Source organism: Galeopterus variegatus, unplaced genomic scaffold (assembly GCF_000696425.1).
Source record: "Galeopterus variegatus unplaced genomic scaffold, G_variegatus-3.0.2 Scaffold938, whole genome shotgun sequence".
In the NCBI taxonomy this organism is placed as follows: domain Eukaryota; kingdom Metazoa; phylum Chordata; class Mammalia; order Dermoptera; family Cynocephalidae; genus Galeopterus; species Galeopterus variegatus.
Window position 1 is genome coordinate 239,926 of NW_007727049.1, and position 25,846 is coordinate 265,771.

The following is a 25,846-nucleotide window of genomic DNA, read 5'->3' on the forward strand; positions in this document are numbered from 1 at the left end:
GTTAAACTTTTTTTATTTTTACATCTAAGTTTTAAATTTACTTGGAGTTTATTTTATAAGGTAGAATTCTCATTGAACTTTCCCCCCCTTATTTATAGTCAGTTTTTCTAACACCATTTAGTCCATATTCTTCCCACTGATTTTGAAATGCCATTTCTATCATAAAACTAATTTAAATGCATACATAGATCTGTTTCTGAACTGTCCTCTGTTTCTTCCATCTATTTTTTTATTGCCAATACCACAGTTTTAATTAATTGGCTTCATATATTAATTGGGGGGGATTAATATCTTTACAACTTTTTCCTGCCCATTCATGAACATGACATATTTATTCAGCTTTTATCAGCAAATTTTATAGTGTTCTTTAAGATCTTGCAGTTTTTGTTTTATTTCTACATACTTTATAGTTTTAAATGTTATTACAAATGAGCTCTCTTTTTTCTGTTACATTTTCTAATTACTAATTCAGTCAGCAAATATTGTTGAGCACTATCTACATGCCTGGTATTGTTATGTGTGCTGGGTGTATAAAAGTGGACAAAATACACAAAATCCTGCCCTAATGGAGTTTAAAATCTAGTAAGGAGAGATTGACAATAGGTTAAAAAGTAAATATATACTACCCTAGATGCTGATAATTGCTGTGGACAAAAATAAAGGCCAGAAAAAGGGGGAACGGGGCTGGGCATGGTTCATACTTTATGGAAGACCTAACTATGAAGGTAACATTTGAGCAGCTCTTGAAGAAATAATGGAGCAAGGCATGTGGTTGCCTGAGGCAAGACCATTACAGGCAAAGGATAGTAAGTGCAGAAATGAAGGTGGGAGTATCTTTTGAAGTGTTAGGGGTGAAGTTGTAAAGTTATTGGTGGGAGCTGGGGGCAGAGGTGGTTGGTGGTGGTGGATGGAGAACAGGGCAGATCATGGATGACTTTGTAGACCATTTTAAGTTCTGAATTTTATTCTAACAAGGTAAGCCTTTAAGCAGAAGACGAGCATGATATAATTTACGTTTTCAAAGTATCAGTCTTGCTTTGTGGAGACTGTACTGTACTATAACTAGTATTCAAGGCTCTTCTAGTTATTCAGGAAAGAGATGGTGATATTTTGTTTTAAGTTGATTGTGGTATAGGGATGGTAAGAAGTAATTGGATTCTGGATATCTTTTGAAAGTAGAGCTTCTGTATTTAATTTTTTTAGAGAATCACCTGTTTTCCATAGCGGTTATACTATTTTACATTTCCACAGCAATGTACAGGGGTTCAAATATCTCTGTGTCCCTGCCATAGTTGTGATTTTCCTTTTTTAAAAAAATCATATAACTGGTTGGCCGGTTAGTTCATTGGGGAGAGTGTGGTGCTGATAACACCAAGATCAAGGGTTTAGGTCCCTGTATATGCCAGTGGCCAAAAAAAAGGAAATTAAAAAATCATATAACTATTCTGATTAGATCATTATACAGTATAAGCATGTATTGAAACAAGAGACTGTACCTCATAAACATGTACAATGAAAAAAATAAATTAAAATTAAAAAATATATATATCTGTCCTAGTGGGTGTGGGTATGAGGTGGTATCTCATAATTGTTTTGCGTTGTAATTCCCTAACGACTAATGATGTTGAGCATCTTTTCTTCCACAGATGCTGCCATCAATATTCAGCTTTCAGTTATCCCGGTCCTTTTCTGTGGGGGGAACGCTCCCTGGGCACCTCTAGTCTGTCATCTTGCCTGGCCTCTGATGTTGAGCATCTTTTCGTATGCTTGTTGGACATTTGTATATCTTTGTAGAAATGTCTATTCAGATCCTTTGCCTGTTTTAAAATTGGGTTATTTGTATTTTTATTGTTGAGTTAAAAGAGTTCTTTATTTTGGATACTAGGCTCTTATATATATAAATAATTTTTTCACATGACTTCTTGTTAAACTGGACATTTTGCATATTATAATGTGGCAACTCTGCAAATCACAGTTCACTTCTTCCTAGGATTAGTTGTTATTCTTGCTTGTTGTCCTCCTGGATTTGTTGTTACTGCTTATCACATTAGTATTGTTTGTTTGTTTAGTGTCTTTTCTGAACTAATTCTGTAGTTTGTATTCTTTGTCATGTGTGGCCCTGAAATCTCTGTCCCATTAGCTTAGTGGTCACCTAATGATTGGATGGAGATTTCTAAACACTTGGAATAAAACATTTTCTCAGTCTTTACTAAGGGTCCCTGTATATGTTGGGGCACACCCTCAACACTCAAGCCAGGCCATGTACAACTCTGCCTTTGCTTCCTCTTCTGCAGAGCCTCAAGATCAGCCAGAGCTGAGAATTTAGGGCCTTTTCAGGTGTTTCCCTGGTTATGCATGTGGCTTTCTAGATTCCTAGGAGTATACTGGTGCTTTTTAATTCCGTTATGGACATACTCCCTTGACTTTTTCCTCCCAAGCTTTTGGGTTAGTCTGTTGTTTGCTCCAGCCCTTATCTCTCCTTCAGGTAGCAGTGACTAAAACATTTGCCTGTAAATGTTTTTGACAAACGCTGGCCAGCTCTTTAGCACTAGGCCAGTTCCGAGTTGAGCAAAATAAAGACAAACCTTTTAAGCTGGCCTTCCAGAGAGCCACCAGACAAGTCAAAACAAATAATTTCAATTCTTTGCAAATGAGGTCTGTTCTAGTTCCCCAGTTACCAACAATATGGGCTGTTATTTTTAACACTACTGCTGAACAAGAGATGGGGGTAAGTTAAAATGTTATGAAACTCCATTTTTACTGAGATTCAGCTATATTTCTAGAAGGAAGACTCTTTGGGTTGTTGCAAGCTTGTGGTTAATTTGAAAAGTTCAAAAAAATTGACTTTACCAGGTTTTTGTTGTTGCTGCTGCTTTTATGAAGGTGTGAGATTTTTTAGTTCCCTATTCTGCCATTTTTGCTGATGTCACTTCTGAGTACACTTTTATTTTTGTTCTGCAGAAGAGTGACCACAGCCTCTAGTTTGGCCGTGTCTTCTCCTAATCATTTTTATGTACTGCTTATTTTTAACCACTAACGTCACTGCGATGATAAACTAATTCAGTGACTATAAGTGGTTATATCTTTGTCCTATATTATAGAAAGATAACCAGCTTAAATTTTATCAATTTCATTTGAGTTTCTTTGGCACGTTTGTCTCCTTAGTGTAAGAAAATTATTTTCATTTTTAGGTTTATGGGATGAAATTAGCTTTTTTTTTTTTCCTTTTTGTCTTTTTACGTGTCCGGCAACGGATCACAACCCTCAGTGTTGCGCCCGTACTGGACCGGGACCGGCAACAGGATCACAACCCTTGGTGTCACTCCCACACCTCGCTCAGCCAGTGAGCGGGAACCGGTCTGTATGTGGGATCCGAACCCTCGGCGGGAGCACTACCACGCTCCCAAGCGGCGCACTGTAGCAGTGCGCCACCGGGCCGGCCCGGGATGAAATTAGCTTTAAAAAATTCTAGAAAATATATACAAAATTCAGAAATGGTGATAATGACCCCAACATATTTTAGAGGAAATTAGGCAAGGAAAAATAAAATCTTAGTTATATGATTAGTTATAATCTAGCAGTGTTGATATGTGGTTGCTGTCTGTGACTTTAGAATGAATATTACCTGAAATAGCAAGAAACCATAAAATCTTCTTCACTTTTAGTTTAGAGAAACATTTAGCCCTTTAATTAGTTAACCCAACAAATATTTATTTTGTGGTTTCATTCTGCAGAAGGAAACTAAGGCATGGCTTGAACAACAAAGATTTTATTTGAGCCAAATTTGAGTGGTTGCAGCCTGGGAAGCATCTCCAAGTTACCTTGAGATGTGCTCCAAGACAGAAACAGAACTTTAGCATTTTTATAACCACAAAAAGGGGAGACAAAAGGGGAGAAGAGATGATCTCTTAATCAGGTTTTCCATTGGTTGTGTCTCACATGACATGAGTTAGGGATTGGTTAATGGTTACATCTTGTCTTTAAACAATTGCTAAATCTGGGTTACAGCATCCATTTCAACATTCTTTATTTTAATTTATAGCTCTATAAACTGACACCATGATTGGACTCCAGATGTAAAGTAAACCGTTTAGCAGTATTCCAGGATGAGGGGGGACATGACTACTGCCATATACCCAGCCTCCCAGGGCCTTGGGAATTTAGCTGGCTTCAGTTATTGATGTTAGAGCAATTTTCAATTTATCAGTGGCTTGTCATGTGTACGGCACTATGGTTAATCTACTGAAAACTTACAACCTAATGAGTTAGAACTAAATCAACACAGTAAGCAAAATTTAAGCTGTATAATAGAACTGTAAGCCAGGTGTTGTAGTTGATAGAGAAGTAAAAGAACATACCTATGTAGAGAATGTTGGGATTTCTGAAAAGCATCCCTCACCCTTGCCAAAATTCTGGACAAATGGAGAGAAAAGAGGAGTGACATACAGGGGCCAAAATAGCACTTTTACTACTAATGGAAATCAAGTTGGAGGATATGGCTTTTAGTGTGTGGGCTAAGTTATGCCTGTTAACTGAAATCCATTAGGTAGACCCCCTGGTTCCGAGCAGTGGTATATTGAATCAAGCTTTCCTACCTAGGGGAAAGTCTGGCCCTGAGGAAAGAGGGAATACTTGTTCAGAAAAGGTGAAAACATAGAGCTGAGCCAAGTTGCACTTCATTCTTCTGATTTGCCAGTCAGGTTGGTTTAGATAAGTCACTCCATGTCTATAAGTAAAGAAGTACAGAGAAGCCAGGAGTGGGTTTAGAGAAAATTCTTTCTCATGTAAATAAGGAGTGGAGAAGAGGCATTCCCCTTTAACAGGGAGGATCAGAGAAGGTTTCATAGAGGATATGACACTGAAGCTGAGCATTAAAAAGTAGGTAGATTTCTAGATAGAAAGTATAAAGCCTTTGAGATGAGAATGTATAAGCTGTGTTTGAAAAATAGGAAATAGTCTAATTTAACCAAGCATTTGAGTTCTTGATATCAATTGTGTTATTTGGTAGTTAATTATCAAATATAAACATTTAACCCTTGAGCAGTAGTTGGCTCATTTTCAAGATAAATATTTGACTTAAAAGATTATGAAAATCACTCCTTTCTAGTTTTAAGACAGCAAAAGTTATTTCCAGGCTCTTTTGAAAATCACCTAAAAATAGGAATATAAACTCCATCTTTGAAATTATGAGACATCTGTAATGCTTCTTGTATGGGAATAGGAAAAGTAGAAAGAGAAATAGTAAGTGACATGGTAGAGGAGAGGAAGGTCAAACTCAAGTGCCTCTGAAAGAGGCAGGCCATGTTTTCCCCGCTAGACCACCTGAAAAGCTTAGAACATGGAAGTACCATGTACCGTAGGAGGTAGGGATAAGATGGAAGCTGAGAACAGGGTTATTGTTTGAAAGTCTGTAATGGGAGATAGACTTCCCTCTCAGTACTCTCCTTTTATTTTAAATATATGTATACGCACACACATATTTTTTTTCAGTTTTAAGATTGGTTTATTTATTTATTTTTTTTTGGCGGCTGGCTGATGTGGGGATCTGAACCCTTGGCTTGACCTTGGTGTTATAACACCATGCTCTAACTAACTGAGGTAACCAGCCAGTCCTCAGTACTCTCCCCTTAACCCTGAGTAGTTAGATAACTATTGTGAGCTTTACAGAAGTCAGGAGATTTGTTCTTTGGAGGAATTGGAGGTGAGAAGTTTAAGATCCAGGACCCCAAGCCCAGAGGGGGATGGGGCTAAGATGCCAGACTGAAAATGGGAGGCAGGAGCCAGTTAAGTGAGAAGTCTATCGGTGAGTAGAGGAACTCCCAGTCTCTTTCCCTTACCTAGTTTTAGAATGCCTGCAGCCAGGTAAGAGATTAGAGGATCTTCCTCTGCAGTAAGAGAATGCCCCCAGAGAAAAGTTAGCAGAATTTAAGATTTCTGTTTATGTGTCAACTTGTTCATGCCTATCTGTTGATTTTTTAAAAACATATAAGCATGTTTCTGTTAATTTTTAATAGCTGATGGCAGACGACCTCATAAAGTCATTCATGACCGAATAGGTTTGGGAAATCCACAAAAGTCTGGGATTAGTAAAATGGAGGGGAAAAAGAGGGAAGAGAATAACTTATGCAAGGCTGTTAACATTATCTTTTAAAACATAACATATACTATTGATATTTTAAAATAAAATACTGACCAATTTATACAAAATCTGAAGCATATAATCCCAACATTTAAAAATGGAATGAATGCATGTAGATTTATAAAAAATATTATTGTCCTCATATTTTTCATTTTCCCTATCATCACCACTGGTTTGGGGATACAATTGAACGGTTACTGCCAAAGAACAGAGTTATCAAGCCTGTGTTCTAGGTTAAATCACAGTTTATTCTTATAGCCAGTAATGACACTGACTGCTTTTTCCTCAGTCTCCATTGATTTAACTTTGATACTTCTTTTTTTTTGTCTTTTGTCTTTTTCCGTGTCCGGCAACGGATCGCAACCCTCAGTGTTGCCCCCGTACCGGACCGGGGACCGGCAACGGGATCGCAACCCTCGGTGTTGCTCCCGCGCCTCACTCAGCCAGTGAGCGGGAACCGGTCTGTATGTGGGATCCGAACCCTCGGGCGGGAGCGCCGCCGCGCTTCCCAAGCGGCGCACTTATCCAGTGCGCCACCGGGCCAGCCCCGGTACTTCTTTTTATGTTTAAGAAAAGTAGCTGTCAATGTAAACCTAATCTTAATCTTTGTACAGTCTATAATGCTTACGTAAATTACATTTCTTTATTTCTTTTGGTTGCCTAGTTTCTGTTGGTTCCTTTGTTTTGTAGGGAACTTAAGGTCATTTATTTCAAGCTCTTTTTCCTTTCTTTCTCTCTCTTTTTTTTTTGAAGGCTGGCCAGTACCCTGGATCTTGGTGTTATCAGCACCACTCTCTAACCAACTGAGCTAATTGGCCAGCCCCTTCAAGGTACTTCTCAATGAAAGAATCCAGCCTATAACATCATTAATACTGAGAAAGCTGGCTGACCAGTAATCAGGAGAGCTCACTGCTTTACAAATTTATTTAAGCCAGGTCTGTCTTAATACAAATTGTCTCCATTTATTCTAGGTTGGTTATAACATAGAATAATTATATTATTCTGGAATAATATAGAATTACTTTATTCTAAAGGGTATTCTTCAGGTATTCAGTAAAACAACTATAATGTTTTTCCATTGTAGAGTTTGAATATCTCTCATATCTTAACCATTTTTCCTAAGACTTAGCTTTTTAGAACTTCTCACTATCATGGGATCCATCCTCTAAATAATATTTAGTCAGTTTCCTTTCTCAAATGTGACATTAGAGTTACTGTCAGTTGCCCCCAAATAAACAGAAGGGCAGTTATCTCTCTTGATTGGGTCCTTTGCTTCACACTAACGTATCCTAAATTTATAGCTTATCTTTTCTTTTTAAATTTGTTATAGCAAGTCACTTAATTGACTCAGGATAAACTGAAACTCCCCAATTTTTTTGTGAAACCAGGAGTTTTGTTTTGTATTTATGTAACTGGTAATTGTTTAATCTAAATGCGAGATTAAAAAACTTACCTGTGTTCAATTTCATCTTGATATTATCCTTTTGAAATCACTTTGAATCTTAATTCTTTTATGCAAGGTAGCATTTATCCTAATGAGCTTTGTGATCTCCACAAGTTTAGTAAATAAACTTTTTACAATTTTATCCGAGAAATCTAAAACTGTTTATTGACACAAAAAACATGGCGGTTTGACCCAATGTTTCTGTTTCTTTTCTTTTCTCAAATAGCATTAAAATTATTGAAAAGGAATAAAAGAGGCATGAGATCACAGGGACAAAATGAGTAGAAGAAGAAACCACAGCAGATGAGAAATTTCAACTCTCTGGGGGAAATTTAAAAAATGGCTAGAATGGTGTTAAGTGATTTAGCCAAGTGGGGGAAGCTATTCCCTCAGTTGTCTACAGAGAGAACTGTAAGTGAAAAGCAAGTATACTCAACAAAACCTCCAAAAGGACTCAGGACTTGGTAGCAAAAGGTCTCATAAAAAACAAGGATGAGGTTTGAGATTAAAAGCCAGGTAATGATTGAAAGTCGTATATGAAGTGGTTAAATCCTATGCAAATTATGACTTCTCCCTCTAGGAGACTAGAGATTTTTTTTCTCTAAGAAAGTGAAAGCTGAGGGTTCTGGATTCAGGAACATCAGATATGTGAAGAGGGTAGGGGGTATGGAGCTAAGGGAACTAAATAAAAATATGAATACAGACTGTGGGTCATTAAAATTACAAAGAACTTTTTTCATTCAGTTTCTCAATGCCATGAATATAATGGACAGCCAAAGCTACCAGATAGTTGAGAACGTCTCCAAAATGAGAGAGGCCAAACTAGTAAACAAAATAAAAGGCAAAGATCAAATGAAAAAAGCTGGGGTGGGAGGGTAGTTGGGGGAGAAGCAGTGTACTAATCTCTAAGAAATGATATGTTGCATCTTGAAAAGAAGAGGATGCTATTTTTTAAAATCTTTCAATTAATTAGAAATTACTCTTGGAAATAAAAAATATAACTCTTCCTCCCAAAATATTAGTAAAAAGATTGGAAGTTAGAGCACTTTCCTAGGAATTAGAACAAAAAGATAAAATAATAGAAATAGGAAAAAAATAATTTAAAAAATTATAGATAGACCAGGAGACCCACTATTTGACTAACAGGAATTCCAGAATGAGAGGACAGAGAAAAAAATGAGAAATGATAGAAAATAATCTCAAAAACATTTTCTATATTGAATCATATAGATTTCCAATTGAAAGACCTGATAGAATAATAAAAGAAACTCAGGTCAAGAGGCTTGATTATGAGATATCAGTAAACTAGGGATAGAGAATATATTAAAAGCTTCCAACGTAACTAGAGGTTACATTCAAAGGACCCAAAATCCAGAATGGCATTACATATCACAGCAGTAACACAGAAGTTAGAAATGCATCAAGATGTCCTGAGTGGAAAGGATATTCATCCATCCTATAATTTTATTCCCATCCAAATTATCAATCAAATGTGAGTCTAGAGTAAAGATATTGTTATACATGCAAGAGAATAAAAAAAAATTTAATTTAGTGTGCCATTTTAAAATAAATTAGCAGGGGTGTGCCCTTAGAAAACAAGGGAGATGATGTGGGGTCAAGGAAGCAGAATTCATTGAGAGAAGAGCTACTGGAGAACCCAAGATGACAGTTGTATAGCCAATCTAGAGAATCTCCCAGAGTGTAGCAGAAGAGAGAACAGAGTTCTGAGAAGGTTCAGCTTCAGGGAAATACAGTATCTGATGTATTTGAATATATGGAAAATACTGGTAAAAGTGTGGCAGATGTTAGAGCATTTGAGGAAAAAGAATGTATATAAAGTTGAAAAAATTAGGTAGTCATTAAATTGAGGGGTGGAGTCACACTGACTCTTGATTTAAACAAAGATTATGATAAAATTAGGTAGAGTGTGGAGTGTGGGAGTAGAGGTTGAAACTAAATATTTACCTTCTATGGTGGGATGTCTGTAGATAATATCTAAAATTGATAAATCAAGCACATTTAGAAAAATAGAGGCAAATATAAGAATGCCTCCAGAAGACTCCATAAGGTATTAGTGTTATGGAGGACCCAGCTGTTTTTCTAAGTCTTTTCTCTTATTCATTTTCTAGAAATCTCCTTCCAGATAGATATCAATTAAAATGCTAATTAATACCAGCCAAATACCTAGCTATATCATGCATTCCTTATCTGTTTCGTTCTTAAATAGTGTAGCTACCCTGTTCATACCATGACCTAAAAGGTCTGATAGATTTCCTTGGTTTACTAATTTGATATTGCTTTCCTTTCTTGCAAAGTTATTTCTTCCCTTCTGCTTTAATGAATCTTTGTCCTTATTTAACATATTGAATCTGAAATATAATTTCTGGCATGCAGTTAGGGAATCTTGAGTAGTATGTATTTGTTTCTTATGTTGTCTAAACCAGGGGAATGCTTTTTGTACAAATAATAGCATTGATATATTAAAATACTATTGCTTTGGAAATATTTCCATAGCAGTAAGGTGACTTAGAATGTGTGTTTGTGAGTGAAATGTAAAACTACTGTCTGACATATGTGTTGGAAAATTCCACAGCTGCTGCCAGTTTTTGGTTTCTGCCACGTGGACTAGAATTTGTACATGAGCAAATCAAACTACTTTCCCTTAAGTTACCAACCACTGTGTCATTTTGGAATCTGGGATTGGGTTAAATGGGTCAAATCCCATTGTTTTGCAGTATCTACCTCTTAGTTCTTTCGTGTGTTTATATGTAGAGTGGAACTGGGGGAAATGGAGGAGGAGGAGGAGTGGATATGAAATTACATTGCCACTTTGGATGTCCAGTTCTTTTCTTTCACTTAATAACTTCAAAAGAAGTTTTGAATAGGACACGAAAGATTTCCAGGATTGAGCAGAACCAGTTCAACATGAAATCCAGTCAGATCCAGGCGTTCTTTAAAGTTCATGGAGTCCTCAGGGCCCTAGAATGTTGCTGAGAATGGTTAATGCTGAGTAAGTAGAAGAAATAACAGAAAACAGAGTAAAGGTGTATAGATACTTTATTTTGTACTGAGAGCAATGAATTGGTAGTGGACATAGATTTTAATTAAGTAAAATGGAAGTCAGCATAAAAGAAAGCTCAGAATATTGAGTCAGATGTTAGAAGCAGAAGGTTTGACCTATTAAGTATAATGTGTCTGTTTTATAAATGTATCCCTTCCTTGGTGTTTTTATCTAGAGATTTCTTAGGAGAAATTTAGTCATAAGATGGTAATGCACTGGCAGTAGTTTGCTTCTAAGAGCAATTATATTTCTACTAGGGACAAGATGTTGGGTGGAGGAATTATAAATTTATTTTGTTTTAGGTTTATTTAGCTATGCAGGAATGTTTTTCTTTTTAGATTCTGGCAAGGAAACCAGCCAATTGGAAAAACATCTGGTCTTGGTTGAGTGAGGGAATGGCATAATCAGTAAAAATTACTTATAGGAAAAAATATTTTAAAAAATTCTTTAGCAGCTTTACCTCTGGGTTTCTTTATGAAAATTCATTCTTAATCTCCCCCTAAAATTTTCCTGCCACCAAAAGATATGACCTATGTTGGGCTGACTGTGTGTGTTACACAATTTGCTCAAATCTATGAAATGTAGATTGAGTCATAAACTTTTTCAGCTTAGAGCCTGTTTTTGTATTATTTGCTGTCTAACGACTACCCTATAACCTAGTGGCTTAAAACAATTATTCAGCTTGGCAGTTCTGCCATGTTTCTGAAAGGTCACTTAGGAGGCTATAGTCATTTGGTGACTGGGGCTTTTTTTTTTTTTAATTTATTTTATTTATTGAATCAAAATTGATTATACATATTTTTGGAGTTCAGCATTGAGATATGTTGATCAAATCAATATTACTAGCATATGTATTGTTACAAATCGTAATTATTCTTTATGTCCCTTATCCAATCTCTCCCCATCCCCCACTGTCTCCCCGCTCCCCCTTCTAATTACCCTAGAGTTCTTCTCTCCTTCTGAAAGAATAATGGTTACTCTGTTGATTTGTTGCCTAGATGGTCTGTCCAATGCTGAGAGGTATGATCAGGTCCCCCAGTATTAACATAAAGCAGATGCTTCTTCTGTCACTCTGAAATGGGCTTTGTGGAGAGCGACATCCTCTTCTTTATCTCTGCTGGTGACTCTACTTGTGTTAATGCACTCCAGTGGTTGACAGACCATCTGTGTGGTGGTTGTGGTGTCTAGCCACTTTTGCGGCAGCCATGGTTATTGTGGTGGGCCACCCACATGGAGGTGATGTTTTTGGCATGCTCCTTGGCACTGGCACTGTGCCTGTTTGGGGGCGGGGTGGTCCGTTCCCCTTCTCCATGCCTCAGGTCCCAGGGCGGGCCCTGAGCTGCTGGCCTGGTGGGTGACTGGGGCTTAAGTGTCTAAAATGGCCTCACTTACCGTCTGAAACCTCTATGTCTTTGTCAGCTGGTTCTTCTCCATATGATCTCTTATCATTCAGAAGTTTAGCTTGGACTTCCTTACATGGCAGAAGTGTTTCAAGATGGTAAAGATTCAGTGTCTCTTATGGCCTAGGCTTGGAAATCACAGTGTTACTTCTATCACATTCTTTTGGTCAGATCAAGTCACCTTGTCAGCCCGATTCAAGAGTGGGAAAATAGACTCCACCTTTTGAAGGGAGGGATGGTAAAATTGCATTGTAAAGGGCATTGCCACAAAGAGATATGATTCATTGGAGGCTGTTTAATAATTTTTTTTAGAGGTATGTAGTTTAATTTGTAAATACTTACGAATTTGTAAAGAATGCAAAAGGACATTTAATACTGGTTCTGGTTAGCTATAGTAAATTTTTCGTTAAGAAAAGTTCATTAGAGCAGTTTTTATTTTTTTTATTTTTTATTTTCTTTTAATGATGACCGGTAAGGGGATCTTAACCCTTGACTTGGTGTTGTCAGCACCACGCTCTCCCAAGTGAGCTAACCGGCCATCCCTATATAGGGATCCGAACCCATGGCCTTGGTGCTACCAACACCGCACTCTCCCAAGTGAGCCATGGGCTGGCCCAGAGCAGTTTTTATTTATTTATTTATTTTTATTTTTTTTTCGTTAAATTTTTATTTTGTCAATATACAATGTATATGATTATTATGGCCCATCACCGACACCTCCCTCCCTCCTCCCTCTCTCCCCTCCCCCCCCAGCAGAGCAGTTTTTAAAATGATGGAACTAGAGTTGTTTTTAAGTTTCTTACTTTTTTGTTGGAAGAAATTATTTTATTACTAAATGATTTGATAGGTGGGTTCATTTTAGTTCGAAAGTAGACTAAAAGCACAGTGTGACTTCCTGTCATATACTGTCCCCATAAGCAGTTTCCCTTTAGAGTTAATATTGGGATCACACTACCAAGTTTGCAAACTAGAACAACAGGATGACCGGTGAGGCATAATTTACTTTTTCACCCAGCTTTATTGAGGTATAATTGATAAATAGTGGACATTATTTTAAGGTGCTACCGTAGTCAGCCTGCTGGTTCCAATGATTCACATTCTTATCACGTAAAAAAAAAAAAAAAAAAATCCCCTCTCAAGACCTTCAGAGTCTTATGCAAAAACAAATTAAAGACCTGTGTCTTGTTTTTGGCATCAAATTCAAAAGTGGATTAAGGCTCCACAGGTGCAGTTCTTGTTGATCCAGAGATCTGTGAACTAAAAAAAGTTATCTTCCCCATACATCTAACATACAGTGCTGTCACAGGTATACAATAATGGCAATGGCCATTACCACTCAAAAAGGAGAGAATGGAGAGGCTTGTAGCAGTTGTTGGTCTATATCAGTTTTGAAATCCAGCTGAGCACATGTTTAGGGTCACCTACTCTAGGAGCCAGAAATGTTCCTTGCCTGAGCCCTAGTTCTCCATGGGAATAGTTCCCTAATCCGTTCGTTATTCTCTGTGGCTTTTAACTCTGTCTTCTGAGAGGTCTCTCCTTTTACATAAATATCTTGTGGAGCTGAGTAGCTTTCTTAGCGTACTTCCTTCCTGTAGAAAGTTGGGGGCTCAGAGGCCTCTTTTCATTTTTAATTGTTTTTGTACCTTTTAATCCAGTTGGTGAAAACTTTTTTTTTTTTTTTAAAGATGACCGGTAAGGGGATCTTAACCCTTGACTTGGTGTTGTCAGCACCACGCTCACCCAGTGAGCAAACCGGCCATCCCTATATGGGATCCGAACCCGTGGCCCTGGTGCTATCAGCACCGCACTCTCCCGAGTGAGCCACAGGCCGGCCCAAAACTTTCTTTAAAATGTTTTGGATTTTCTGTGCATCTGACTTGTTTCATTCCATGTCCCAAAAACTATATCCATAACTCATTTCAAGACAGACCTCTCTCTACTTTGGTCGTGTCAGACTGTGGCATAATACCATTAGGCCTTCTTAGATGCTCTTTTGTCTAACTGAGAGAATCAACAGTCATGGCCATAAATCTTTCTGAGGTCTTAAAAGGAATTTACAGCCACACCCTTGATCTGATATTTACTCTGAGGGCATTTCTTAGAGAATCTTACTAGCTTGAGAGACAGAAGGTGAGGAATAGTTTTTTTTTTCCAATCCAGCAAGTTTATAGGCTCTCTGTATTTCTTCTGAATTCTTTGCCAACACTTATCTCTCACATTACTTTATCATTTGCAACTGAGTAATGCCTCCCATAGACTTCTCCATAAACTCCCATTCACAGCATCACCTTGGCAGCTGGAAATGCTTGGCTTATCAGATTGATTGGTTGATGGCTCCTTTGCTGATCCTTCAACTCCCTTGTCTAGACCTTCATTTTTCTAGGTCTTCCCACAATTGTGTTACAACCTATTTGCAATTATTAACTCCTGTTTCCTAACACTCAGGTGACTTTGCTGTCTTGACTGAACCTTGCTTGTTAACAGAAATTGGTACGCAGAAGTGGAGTATTACAGTAATGAAAACTTAAAATGTGGCACTGGCTTTGGGATCGTGTAGCAGACAGAGGCTGAAAAGGATGGGAAGGAGCCTATTGGCTGAGGCTGGAAAAACAGTGGAAATTGCTATTGTAACCTGGAAAAAAAGGATGACCCATGTTATGTAGTTGTGGAACAACGAAAAAAATACCACTTGTGGTAACAACTGGTAAATCTGGCTAAGGAGATTTCCAGGCATTACGTTGAATTGGCCTCTGAATGGGGAGTTTGTGGAGAGGTCTGTTGGAAACTGTTACTCTGTGTAGCTACTGTCTCTCTGATCCTCAGCCAGCAGTGGTTTGTGGCCACTCCTGGTCAGCAGGGCCAACATTCAGGAAGAAAGCTGGACATAGAGCAGAGGACAAATTGGAACCTGACAGGCATCTCTGCATCTGTCTGAGTGCAAAAAGATCATCAACGTGTACTGACTGCTGCCTTACTCTGCTTTCTGAATCTTGTTTCATTTTTGTCCAGCTCCTAACCCAAACCATATAGAAAAAAGTTTTCTGGGAAACTTTGTTTTTAGCCTAACCAAGTTAACTCTGTACAATCTACCACAGAACCATGACAAATACTGAATATTTAAAAATTTGAAAAATATATGAAATCTACTGTTAAAGTAATTTTGGGGGCCAGCCTGTGGCTCACTCGGGAGAGTGCGGTGCTGATAACACCAAGGCCATGGGTTCGGATCCTATATAGGGATGGCCGGTTTGCTCACTGGCTGAGCGTGGTGCTGACAACACCAAGCCAAGGGTTAAGATCCCCTTACCGGTCATCTTAAAAAAAAAAAAATAAATAAATAAAGTAATTTTTTTAAAAAGACCACATTTTCTTTATCCATTCATCTGATTCCATATCTTGGCTACTGTGAATAGTGCTGCAGTAAACGTGGGAGTGCAGTTATCTCCAATATACTGATTTTATTTTTGGGAGTGTCTAAGGGTGTTTCTGGAAGAGATTAGCATTTGAATCAGTAGACTAAGTAAAGAACATCTGCCCTCACCACTGTGGGCCAACATCATCCAGTCAGTTGAGGGCCTTTTCAAAAGATGGAGGAAGGGAGAGTTCTCTCATTCCTAGAGCTGAGACATTCATCTTCTCCTGCCTTTGGGCGTTAGAGCACCATGTTCTCAGACCTTAGGACTCTGGAAACACCACCTCACTCCCATTCCTGGTTGTCAGGCCTTTGGACTCAGACTGCTTTATGCCACTTGGTTTTTGTGAACAAATCCCATAATCTCTTTTTATGTATATCTATACATTCATCCCTTGGTATCCATAGGGGATTGGTTCCATGACTTCCCATGGGTACCAAAATCTGAGCTTGCTCAAGTCCCTTATGTAAAGTGGCATAGTGTTTGCATATTAACTATGCACATTCTCCCATATACTTTAAATTATCTCTAGATTACTTATACCTAATACAATGTAAATGCTATGTAAATGGTTCACAAGGTATAGGAACAGGGAAAGAATGCTATGTAAATAGCTGTTATAATGTATAGTTTTCTAATTTGTATTTTTTATTGTTTTATTTATTTAATCCACGGTTGGTTGAATCTATGGTTATGGAACCCATGGATATGGAGGGTTGACTGTATATATCCTATTGGTTCTTTTTTTCTGGAAAATCTTTATTAATACACTTATTCAAAAATTAAGGTAAAATAAAAACATTCCCAGACAAACACTGAGAGAATTTATTGTCAGTAGACCTGCCTTACATGAACTACTAAAGAAAGTCCTTCAGGCTGAAAGGATATGGTACCAGATGGTGACTTGAAGAAAAAGGCCTGTAAAAGTTAATTGCAGATAAATATAGAATAATATGAATAAAATTTTATTATCTTAAAGTTGAATTAAAAGACATTTGTCTGTGTTGTAACACCAAGATCAAAGGCCAGCCACCCCAAAAAAGGAAATTTGCATAAGATAATAATTATAAAACTAGAATTTTGGGTTTGTAAGATAAATATGTACCTAATACTAGCAGAAAGGAGAAGAGAAGAAATGGAGCTCTGTTGGAGCAAAGTTTCTGTATTTTATAGGAATTAAGTTAGTAGCAATCTGAAATACATTGTGGCAAATTAACTGATATTGTAATTACTAGAGCAACCACTAAGAAAATAACTTAAATTCATTTTAAAAAACTACAAAAAAATCATAATGGCATACTAGAAAATATGTATTTAAAATATAAGGGCTGGCCAGTTAGCTCAGTTGGTTGGAGCATGGTGCTGATAATACCAAGGACCAACGTTTGATCATTTTACCAGCCAGCTGCCAAAAACAAACAAAAAAACCCACACAAGGCAATAAGAGGAATAGAAGAACAAAAGATATGAGACATATAGAAAATAAATAGAATGAGAGACATGTTTAACCAGATTGATAATTATATTAAATGTGAATGGGTTAAATTACTCAAAAAACATAGATGTTAGGGCCGGCCCGGTGGCGCACTCGGTAGAGTGCGGCACTTGGGAGTGCAGCGGCGCTCCCACCGAGGGTTCGGATCCCATATAGAGACCGGTCCGCTCACTGGTTGAGCGCGGTGCGGGCGCGACACCGAGGGTTGCGATCCCATTGCCGGTCGCGGTACGGGCGCGACACCGAGGGTTGCGATCCCGTTACCGGTCACGAAAAAAGACAAAAAGGAAAAAAAAACATAGATGTTAGACTGGATAAAAAAAGATTCAACTTCATGCTGTGTAAAAGAGACAAAGTTTAGATACAAAGGTACAAATAGGTTGATATGTAAGATAATGTACTATCTAGTAGCATTGAACAATCCTAGAATGAAATTAACAAGACAATTCTGTTCATGGTAGCATCAGAATAAAAAAACCCAAAAAAACCTAGGAATAAGCATAATCAAAGATTTGTACACTGAAAACTATAAAACACTGCTGAAAGAAATTAAAGAAGACCTAAATAAATGAATAGACATTTCATGTTAATAACTTGGGAAACTCAATAATTTTAAGGTGGCTGTTTTCTCCAAATTGATCTGTAGAATCAATGCAATCTCTATCAAAATCCCAGTGAACTTTTTTTTTTTGCAGAAATTGATAAACTGGTCCTAAAATTTGTATGGAAAGAAAAGGTCCCAAATGATTTTGGAAAAAATTTTAAAAAGTAAGAGGACTTATAATTCCTGATTTCAAAACTCAACTGTAAACTACAGATATTGAACTATTGACATAAAGATATAGGTTAATGGAACAATATTGACAGTCCATTAATAATGCTTACATTTATGGTCAAGTGATTTTCGATAAAGGTGCCAAGGCAATTCAGTGGGGAAAAGATAGTCTTTTTTTTTTAAAAGATGACTGGTAAGGGGATCTTAACCCTTGACTTGGTGTTGTCAGCAAATAGTCTTTTTTTTTTAAAAGATGACTGGTAAGGGAATCTTAACCCTTGACTTCGTGTTGTCAGCACCATGCTCTCCCAAGTGAGCTAATCAGCCATCCCTATATAGGAATCAAACCCTTGACCTTGGTGGTGTCAGCACCACACTCTCCCAAGTGAGCTAATCAGCCATCCCTATATAGGAATCAAACCCTTGACCTTGGTGGTGTCAGCACCACACTCTCAAACCCTTGGCCTTGGTGTTATCAGCACCACACTCTCCCAAGTGAGCCACTGACCGGCCCTAAAAAATAGTCTTTTAAACAAATGGTACCTAAACAATTGACTATGTACATGCAAATAGATGAACTTGGGCTTCACCTCACACCATATATATAGATTAACTCATTATGGATCACAAGTCTAAAATGTACAAACTAAAACTATAAAACTTCTAGATTAAAATATAGGAAAAATTTTATGAACTTGGATTAGGCAAAGAGTTTTAAAATATGACATCAAAAGCATGATCCATAAAAAAAAAAAAAAGATAAATTGGACTTTTTCAAAGTTGAAAACATTTGTGCTTCAAAAGACACCATGAAGAAAAAGAAGACATTACCCACAGAATGGGAGAGAGCACAGCAATTCACTATATAACTGCATTCCAAATGCATGATAGTGGTCAGAGCAGTAGGCTGTACCATATAGCCTAGGTGTGTATACTATCTAAATTTGTGTAAGTACACCCTATGATGTTCACACAACAACTAAATCTCCTAACAATAGGTTTCTCAGAACATATCTCTATCATTAAGTGATTTGGGACTGTATTTGCATATCAAATATAATCAAATTTTTAGATAAAGGGCATGTATACAAAATATATAAAGAATTTTTACATCTCAAAAGCAAGAAGAGAAACAACCTAAATAAAAAATGGTCAAATGATTTGAATGCACATTTCACTAAAGAATAACTGTAATGAGTAATAAGCACATGAAAAGATGCTCAACACCATTAGTAATTAAGGAAATGCAAACTAAAACCACAGTGAGATACTACTTCATTAGACTGGCTGAAAGAAAAAAGAGAAGCAATAACAATTGGTGAAAATATAGACACACTGGTACCCCTCATACATTGGCGATATGAATGTAAAATGGTACAGCCACTTTAAAAAACAACTGAGCAGTTTCTTTAACATAAACTTACTGTGTGACCCAGCACTTCTCTACCTGTGAGTCTACCCAATAGAAATGATAACATTTCCACTCAAGGACTTGTTTGAGAATGATCATAGCAATATTATTCATAATAGGCAAAAATTGGAAGCAATCCAAATGTCTGTCACCTAGTGAATGAATAAACAAAATATGGTTATTCCATGCACCTGAATACTTTTCAGTGATAAAAAGGAACAAATTACTAATATGTGTTACAACATGGATGAGACTTAAAAAACATTATGCAGAAAGTAAAAGAAACCAGATGCAAAAGACAGCATATTACATAATTCCATTTTGTGGAATCATATGGATTGTGTATGAAAAGGAAAATGTACAGAAACAGAAAGCAGAGTAGTGGTTGAGGCTGGGATGGGCACAGGGATTGATTGCAGATGGATATAAGGGATCTTTCTGGGGCGATAGAAATGTTATATCACTGAATTGTGATGGTTTCATAGTTTTTTATAAATTTATTAAAAATCATTGAACTGAATACTTAAAACCAGTGGATTTTATGTATGTGAATTATAGCATAAAAAAGCTTTTTACAAAATGCTGTACACAATTGAAATTTTATGACAGCAAAAAACTTAGCAATTATCACAAGTTTTTTTTAAAAAATGGCTAACATTCCTTGAAACAAATGGGCCACAAACTTGGTCTCCAAAACTTTGTTTCTTTGAATATTTTAATTATTTTATTTGTTGTAATGTTATTTAATCTGTTTGTTGTTGTGTTGATGTCATTCTTATTTTATTTGCTAAATGGGTGACATTCAATTTATTAAATATTTTTATTGCTTATCATTATTTTTTTTTGCAAGGCACTCTACTATAGAGGTACAAAGTGAAAAAGCTGTAGAAGCCTGCTGGGAATTTACAGTCAAAAAGAGGGATTACCGTACTTCCAGATCCCTAAAGTATAAATAACATGTATTGATTCAGCAATTTCTAGGCACTGTGTAGGTTGCTGACTATATTTTGGTGAACTAAACAGACAAGGTCTCTTTCCTCGCAGAGCATACAGTTTGCTATAAATGACACCATACCGGCTCAGAACTGATGCTGAGTTTTGGGGTGCTTTGGGGTTTCATACAAGAAGGAACATCCTGCTAAGGAGATTGAGAAAAGCTTCATGGAATAGTAATATGTGCAATAATGTTGATTTGTTTCTATTGATAGAATAAGCAGGTTTGATTGCACAGGTGCTCTAGAGAAAATAACATGAACCAAAAAAAGAAGAGCTTGTTTGAGAAGCAAATGGTCCTTAGGTTCTATTTTATTTCTGTTTTCCTCCTCTTGTTTGTATTTTCCTCCCAGTTATACCTTACTAAATGTCACTAAATCAAAGATGCCATGAGTTATAAAATGAATCATTATTTATTTTTTTTAAAGATGACCGGTAAGGGGATCTTAACCCTGAACTTGGTGTTGTCAGCACCATGCTCTCCCAAGTGAGCTAACCAGCCGTCCCTATATAGGGATCCGAACAGATGCCATGAGTTATAAAATGAATCATTATTTATTTTCTTTAAAGATGACCGGTAAGGGGATCTTAACCCTGAACTTGGTGTTGTCAGCACCATGCTCTCCCAAGTGAGCTAACCAGCCGTCCCTATATAGGGATCCGAACCCTTGGCCTTGATGTTATCAGCACCACACTCTCCCAAGTGAGCCATGAGCTGGCCCCTGAATCATTATTTTATCTACCACAAAAAATGCTTTTGATTTGAATTGTTAGATATGTCTTAATTTCACAAATGTTAAAATATGGCAAAAATACTTATAGATCTTATCTAATCGTGTTAAAATACACATAACATGCAATTTACCATTTGGGGCTGGCCAGTTAGCTCATTTGGTGAGAGAGCACAGTGTTGTAATGCCAAGGGCAAGGGTTTGGATTTCCGTACCCACCAGCCGCCAAAACAAACAAACAAACAAAAACACCTTACCATATTAACTGTTCTTAAGTTGCATAGTTCAGTAGTGTTAAGTACATTCACAAAGTGTACAACCAGTCTAGCAAAACAAAAGACATCTTTCCATCTTTTAAAATCAAATCACTTCTTTTTTTTTTTAAAGATGACTGGTAAGGGGATCTTAACCCTTGACTTGGTGCTGTCAGTACCACGCTCACCCAGTGAGCTAACTAGCCATCCCTATATGGGATCCGAACCCGGGGCCTTGGTGTTATCAGCACCACACTCTCCCAAGTGAGCCACGGGCAGGCCCAAAAATCAAATCACTTTTTGATAACAGATGGAATTCCAGTCATCCTAACCAGTTTCTAAGCAGCAGAATTGAGGAAGTAGGAAAGAAGGAACACACCTTTCTCTTTGAGGACACTCCTGAAATTACACACATCACTTTTTCTTGCATCTCATTGGACAGGACTTAGTTACCAGCCTATGTAGCTACAAGGGAAATAGTCTTTTTTCCAAACAGCCATCGGCTAGCTAAAAATTGAGAATTCTGTTCTGTATATCATCTATAAAGCTTGAATAATATAGGTCAGATCTTTTAGTTTCCTTTTTAGGACTTGGTAATTTTAATTTAAGCAGCAGGGGTCTCTGCTGAGCAAGTATTTATTTCTCTTCTGTCTGGCCTTTCCACCCAGATTCTGGCTTTAAAGCCTCTTGAAATGGTTTCTTGGGTCTTGTTTGTGTGCTAAGCATTTAAATTAAATATATTGTTTTAGTAAACTAATTCCCAGTCTATGCCAAACAGATTTAAAAACTGACCAGAAAGGCTAAGAAAATATATATATATATGCTTCTTAATATTCAGGAACTCTGTTAGATGATGTAATTCCAGTTTGACACAGTAGTTTCAAAGTTATAATTCTCTGCTATGTAATTTATATAAAAACAATTACAGTTTTATACAAGTCAGTAGTCTATGCTAAAGTATGACATACCAATTCATTTAGCTTTTTAAAAATCTGAATATTTAAGAGTGTCCTACCTCTAGAGGACCTCGTTGCTGCAATATTTGCTTGTTTAGGCAATGTTTTCTTTCCTTGAAACAGAAAGGAGAGAACAATCTAGTTGCTCCCATGTTTTACCCCTGACTTCTTATAATTGTTTGTGGATAAATTATGAAAATACGTTATGATATAAAACCAGATTACCTAAGAATGTCAAAAGTTTGAAGTTACTTCCTCAACAATTATTATATTTAAAATCCTTCATAAATTTATTGTGATTCATTATAGCCTTGATCTAAGTTGTCTCACACCGTTTATATTTTTGCATAGAATTTGGATACCTAGAATTTGGATTCAGCTGAAGTAGTAAAAAATCTAAAACAGATATCTTCTATTGCTTCTGTGAAACATTTGTTTTACATATAATAGCGTGAACAAGAGCAGAAACTATTTGGGTTTCCTAGAAAACATCTAATGTTATTGTGTGTCTACCTCTAGGATTATTTTCTATGCGTCATTACTATGTCACTTCAGGTGGTAAAACATTCTGGTTGTTTGTTAGAACTATAATTTCTTGAGTCCTGAGATTCTTAATATACTTTATCTGGTCCGTTGGTTCTCAAACTTTAGGGCACATTAGTATCACCTGGAGGTATATACATATTGCCCCTCTATCCCTCCTACCTTGCTCCCCCCGGTCTCTATTTCTATAGGTCTGGGGTATAGCCTGAGAATTGCATTTCTAGCAAGTTCCTGGTTGATGCTGATGCTGTTTGTCAGGGGACCACACTTTGTGAACCACTGATCTAGTCCTTTCTCACAAACTTGGAGTAGGATACTTACGTGGAGAAGGAAGAGGAAGGAAATATAAATCTGGACAGACGGTGTTTCCCAAATCTTCCTAGGGTACTGTCTGTTCCTTTTTCCCTTCATATACCTTCATACTCCAACAGAGGCAATAGCCTTCAGTCTATGCAGACTGCAGCAAGGGAAAAAAGTAGCTGTTGACTGTGATGTTTTGTTTGTTTGTTTTTTATCTGCAGTTGTAGAAGTCATGTGAACAACATATAGTGTGTTTATTATTTTATTAATTTATATTATTGCATTTGTTCAAAGGAGCAGAGTGCCTTATTAGGTGAGACGTGGCATTTAATAAAATACTTTGAATGTACAAAATGAAGTGCTGAGCATTTCTAATATAAAAATGATGATGTTTTACTTTTTGTGAATTTGAGTTGGGCATAGTTCTAGTAGATTGGGTGTTTAGTGATATTATTTTGCATTTACAGACTTCATTTTTTCCCCAGAGATCTCAAGCTTAAGATGTGTGTTGTTTGCTATCTAACTCTGAAAAATCTCCTATGTTACAATCTTTGATATTTCAGCTATCTTTGCAAGAAGTTATTTATATCAGTCTTTGATTATTTAGCTTTTTAAATACATTACAACTTTATTTATTGTTGACCTACAGGTTTACCCAGAGAAGAATGACTGCAATGGTGCAGCGTCTTAGAAACCATGTTATTTGAGAAAATTAGAAGAACCAAAGCTTGTTTAGGAGGAAATGTGATAGTTTCATTTTGAAAGAGTGCCTTATAGGGAAGGGATTAGATTTTTTGCTTTTTAAATATCTTCTACTAATGTGTGGAAATTATAGAGAAGCAGATTATTCTTTGGCATAAGATAATTTTCCAAAAAATGTAATTGTCAGTCAGTAAATTATTACTTCTGTAGTCTGTTTGTTGCACTGAAACTTGCTAAGTGATCCAACTTTCTCTCACCAAATACTGTTGCTTTAAAAATTGTTTCCGTTTCCAGTTTCTTCTCTTCATTCCCGTGTAATCTTGCAGAGACCTGCATCATTTTTTTCTTGGACTATGATTTCCATGGATTTATCTCCTTGCTACCAGTCCAGAGTTTAATTTCTTTAGGTTCCTCTTCCCTACAGTGGTGTTTCAAATTTCTAGCCTGGTATACAAAGTTTTCATCACCCACCATTCACTTAACAATTTATTCATTAGATTTATTGAGTTCCTACCATGTATCAGGCTCCGTGCTCAACCCTGGAAATAATGGCAAACATGGCATGCTCCCTATCCTCACAGAGCTTTCCATTTAGTTCAAATTATTCTTTAAATGTCTGAGATTCAGGGGGCGAATATATTCTCTTCACTGCTTTCCTTCCTCTTCTGCTTCCCTTCCATTACTTGTTTCAATCACCGTGAAATACCAGGACCTTCATCTATGACTCCATTATTTTTGTACATATTGTTATCTCCCCCCTTTTTCCTAGCTAACTTCTGGCCTTCCTTTAAGACACAGTTGTACCATCCTTTGTTTCACATACCTCTGTCATCTGTCTCTAATAATTAGTAAATTATTTGCTTATTTCCGTTTTCTTCATTGGAGAGCAAAGCTCCTTAAGGACAGAGGTAATTTCTTATTTTCTTTGTATCTCATTGCCTAGAAAAGTGCCTGATAGTTACAGGGGTATTCAGTAAGATTCATTGCCTGAGGTCAAGAGGAATTTCTGCAATACTTAATAGCAGGGATTGAACACATTTCTCTCAGCGTCATTGAGATATGTACATGCTGTTTTTACCATGCTTTTTGTGGGGTATAGGTATTTGGGTTTTGTTTTGTTTTGTTTTTTTCCTCTTTTTTACACATAGCTTACTAGACAAGCATATAGTCATGATCTCTGTGGCAAAAATGGTGGCTCTGTTTAAAAGTACCCATTGTAAGTAATTTGATTAATTTTTTTTTTTCCTTTTTGTCTTTTTTCGTGACCGGTAACGGGATCGCAACCCTCGGTGTCGTGCCCGCACCGCGCTCAACCAGTGAGCGGACCGGTGTCAACCAGTGAGCGGACCGGTGTCTATATGGGATCCGAACCCTCGGTGGGAGTGCTGCCGTGTTCCCAAGCGCCGCACTCTACCGAGTGCGCCACCGGGCCGGCCCATGATTAATTTGTTAAATGATTGCTTGCATGCATCAAGAATGCTTATGGTGGTCGTTATGAAGCATTATTGTTTCTCTGCATGATATATAAAATACAAAAGAGAATGTTCCCTAGTCTAGATTTCTGAACACCTACTTGGACATGTAGATTTGAGCCAGGTTTAGGGAAATCACCTTATTTATTTATTATTTTTCATTCAAAATATTTTAACATTTACTTGTGCATATTTGTGGGGTACAGTGTGGTGTTTCATTATATGCAATATACATACTGCATAATGATTCCCTTGAATCACCTTAATAGATTTTAAAATAATCACTTCATAGTGATGTGACATTGAGTAGTAAACCTTTTGTGACTCAGTTTTCTGATTTGTATAGTGAAGATAATAGGGATGATATGAAGATTAAAAACCTTAAGACATGAAAAACCACATAAAACTGTGCCTGGGCGATAGCATCCTTTTGACAGCTACTAGTTCTTTTTCTTTAAAAACAGGAAGTGAATTAAATGCCTCAAAGATGTTTTTTTGCCCAAAGAGTCTCTGATAATTCTTTGGCTTATAACACCCACTATACTTTTTTTTTAACCTCTCCTGAGAGAATTGCTTCTAAACTGTTGAACGTAATAAAATGTTAAGTAATCCTTGACATAATGATTTTGTTTTTGCAGATGTTCTCAAATAGCGATGAAGCTGTAATCAACAAAAAACTTCCCAAAGAACTCCTATTACGGTAAGTCTGAATGCTAATTTTATGCTGGCTTTTTTGTGCATCTCATATTTACCTATT

The 25,846-nt window shown here is 36.9% G+C and overlaps 1 protein-coding gene across 1 annotated transcript in view; it reads left to right on the plus strand.

The window, feature by feature from the left end:
• FBXL20 (F-box and leucine-rich repeat protein 20) overlaps positions 1-25,846 on the plus strand; it is a 109,084-nt gene that overhangs the window by 15,267 nt on the left and 67,971 nt on the right. The window contains exon 2 of the mRNA XM_008573594.1: positions 25,728-25,789. Within this exon, the coding sequence (XP_008571816.1) occupies positions 25,728-25,789 (62 nt within the window). The remainder of the gene's footprint in view (positions 1-25,727; positions 25,790-25,846) is intronic.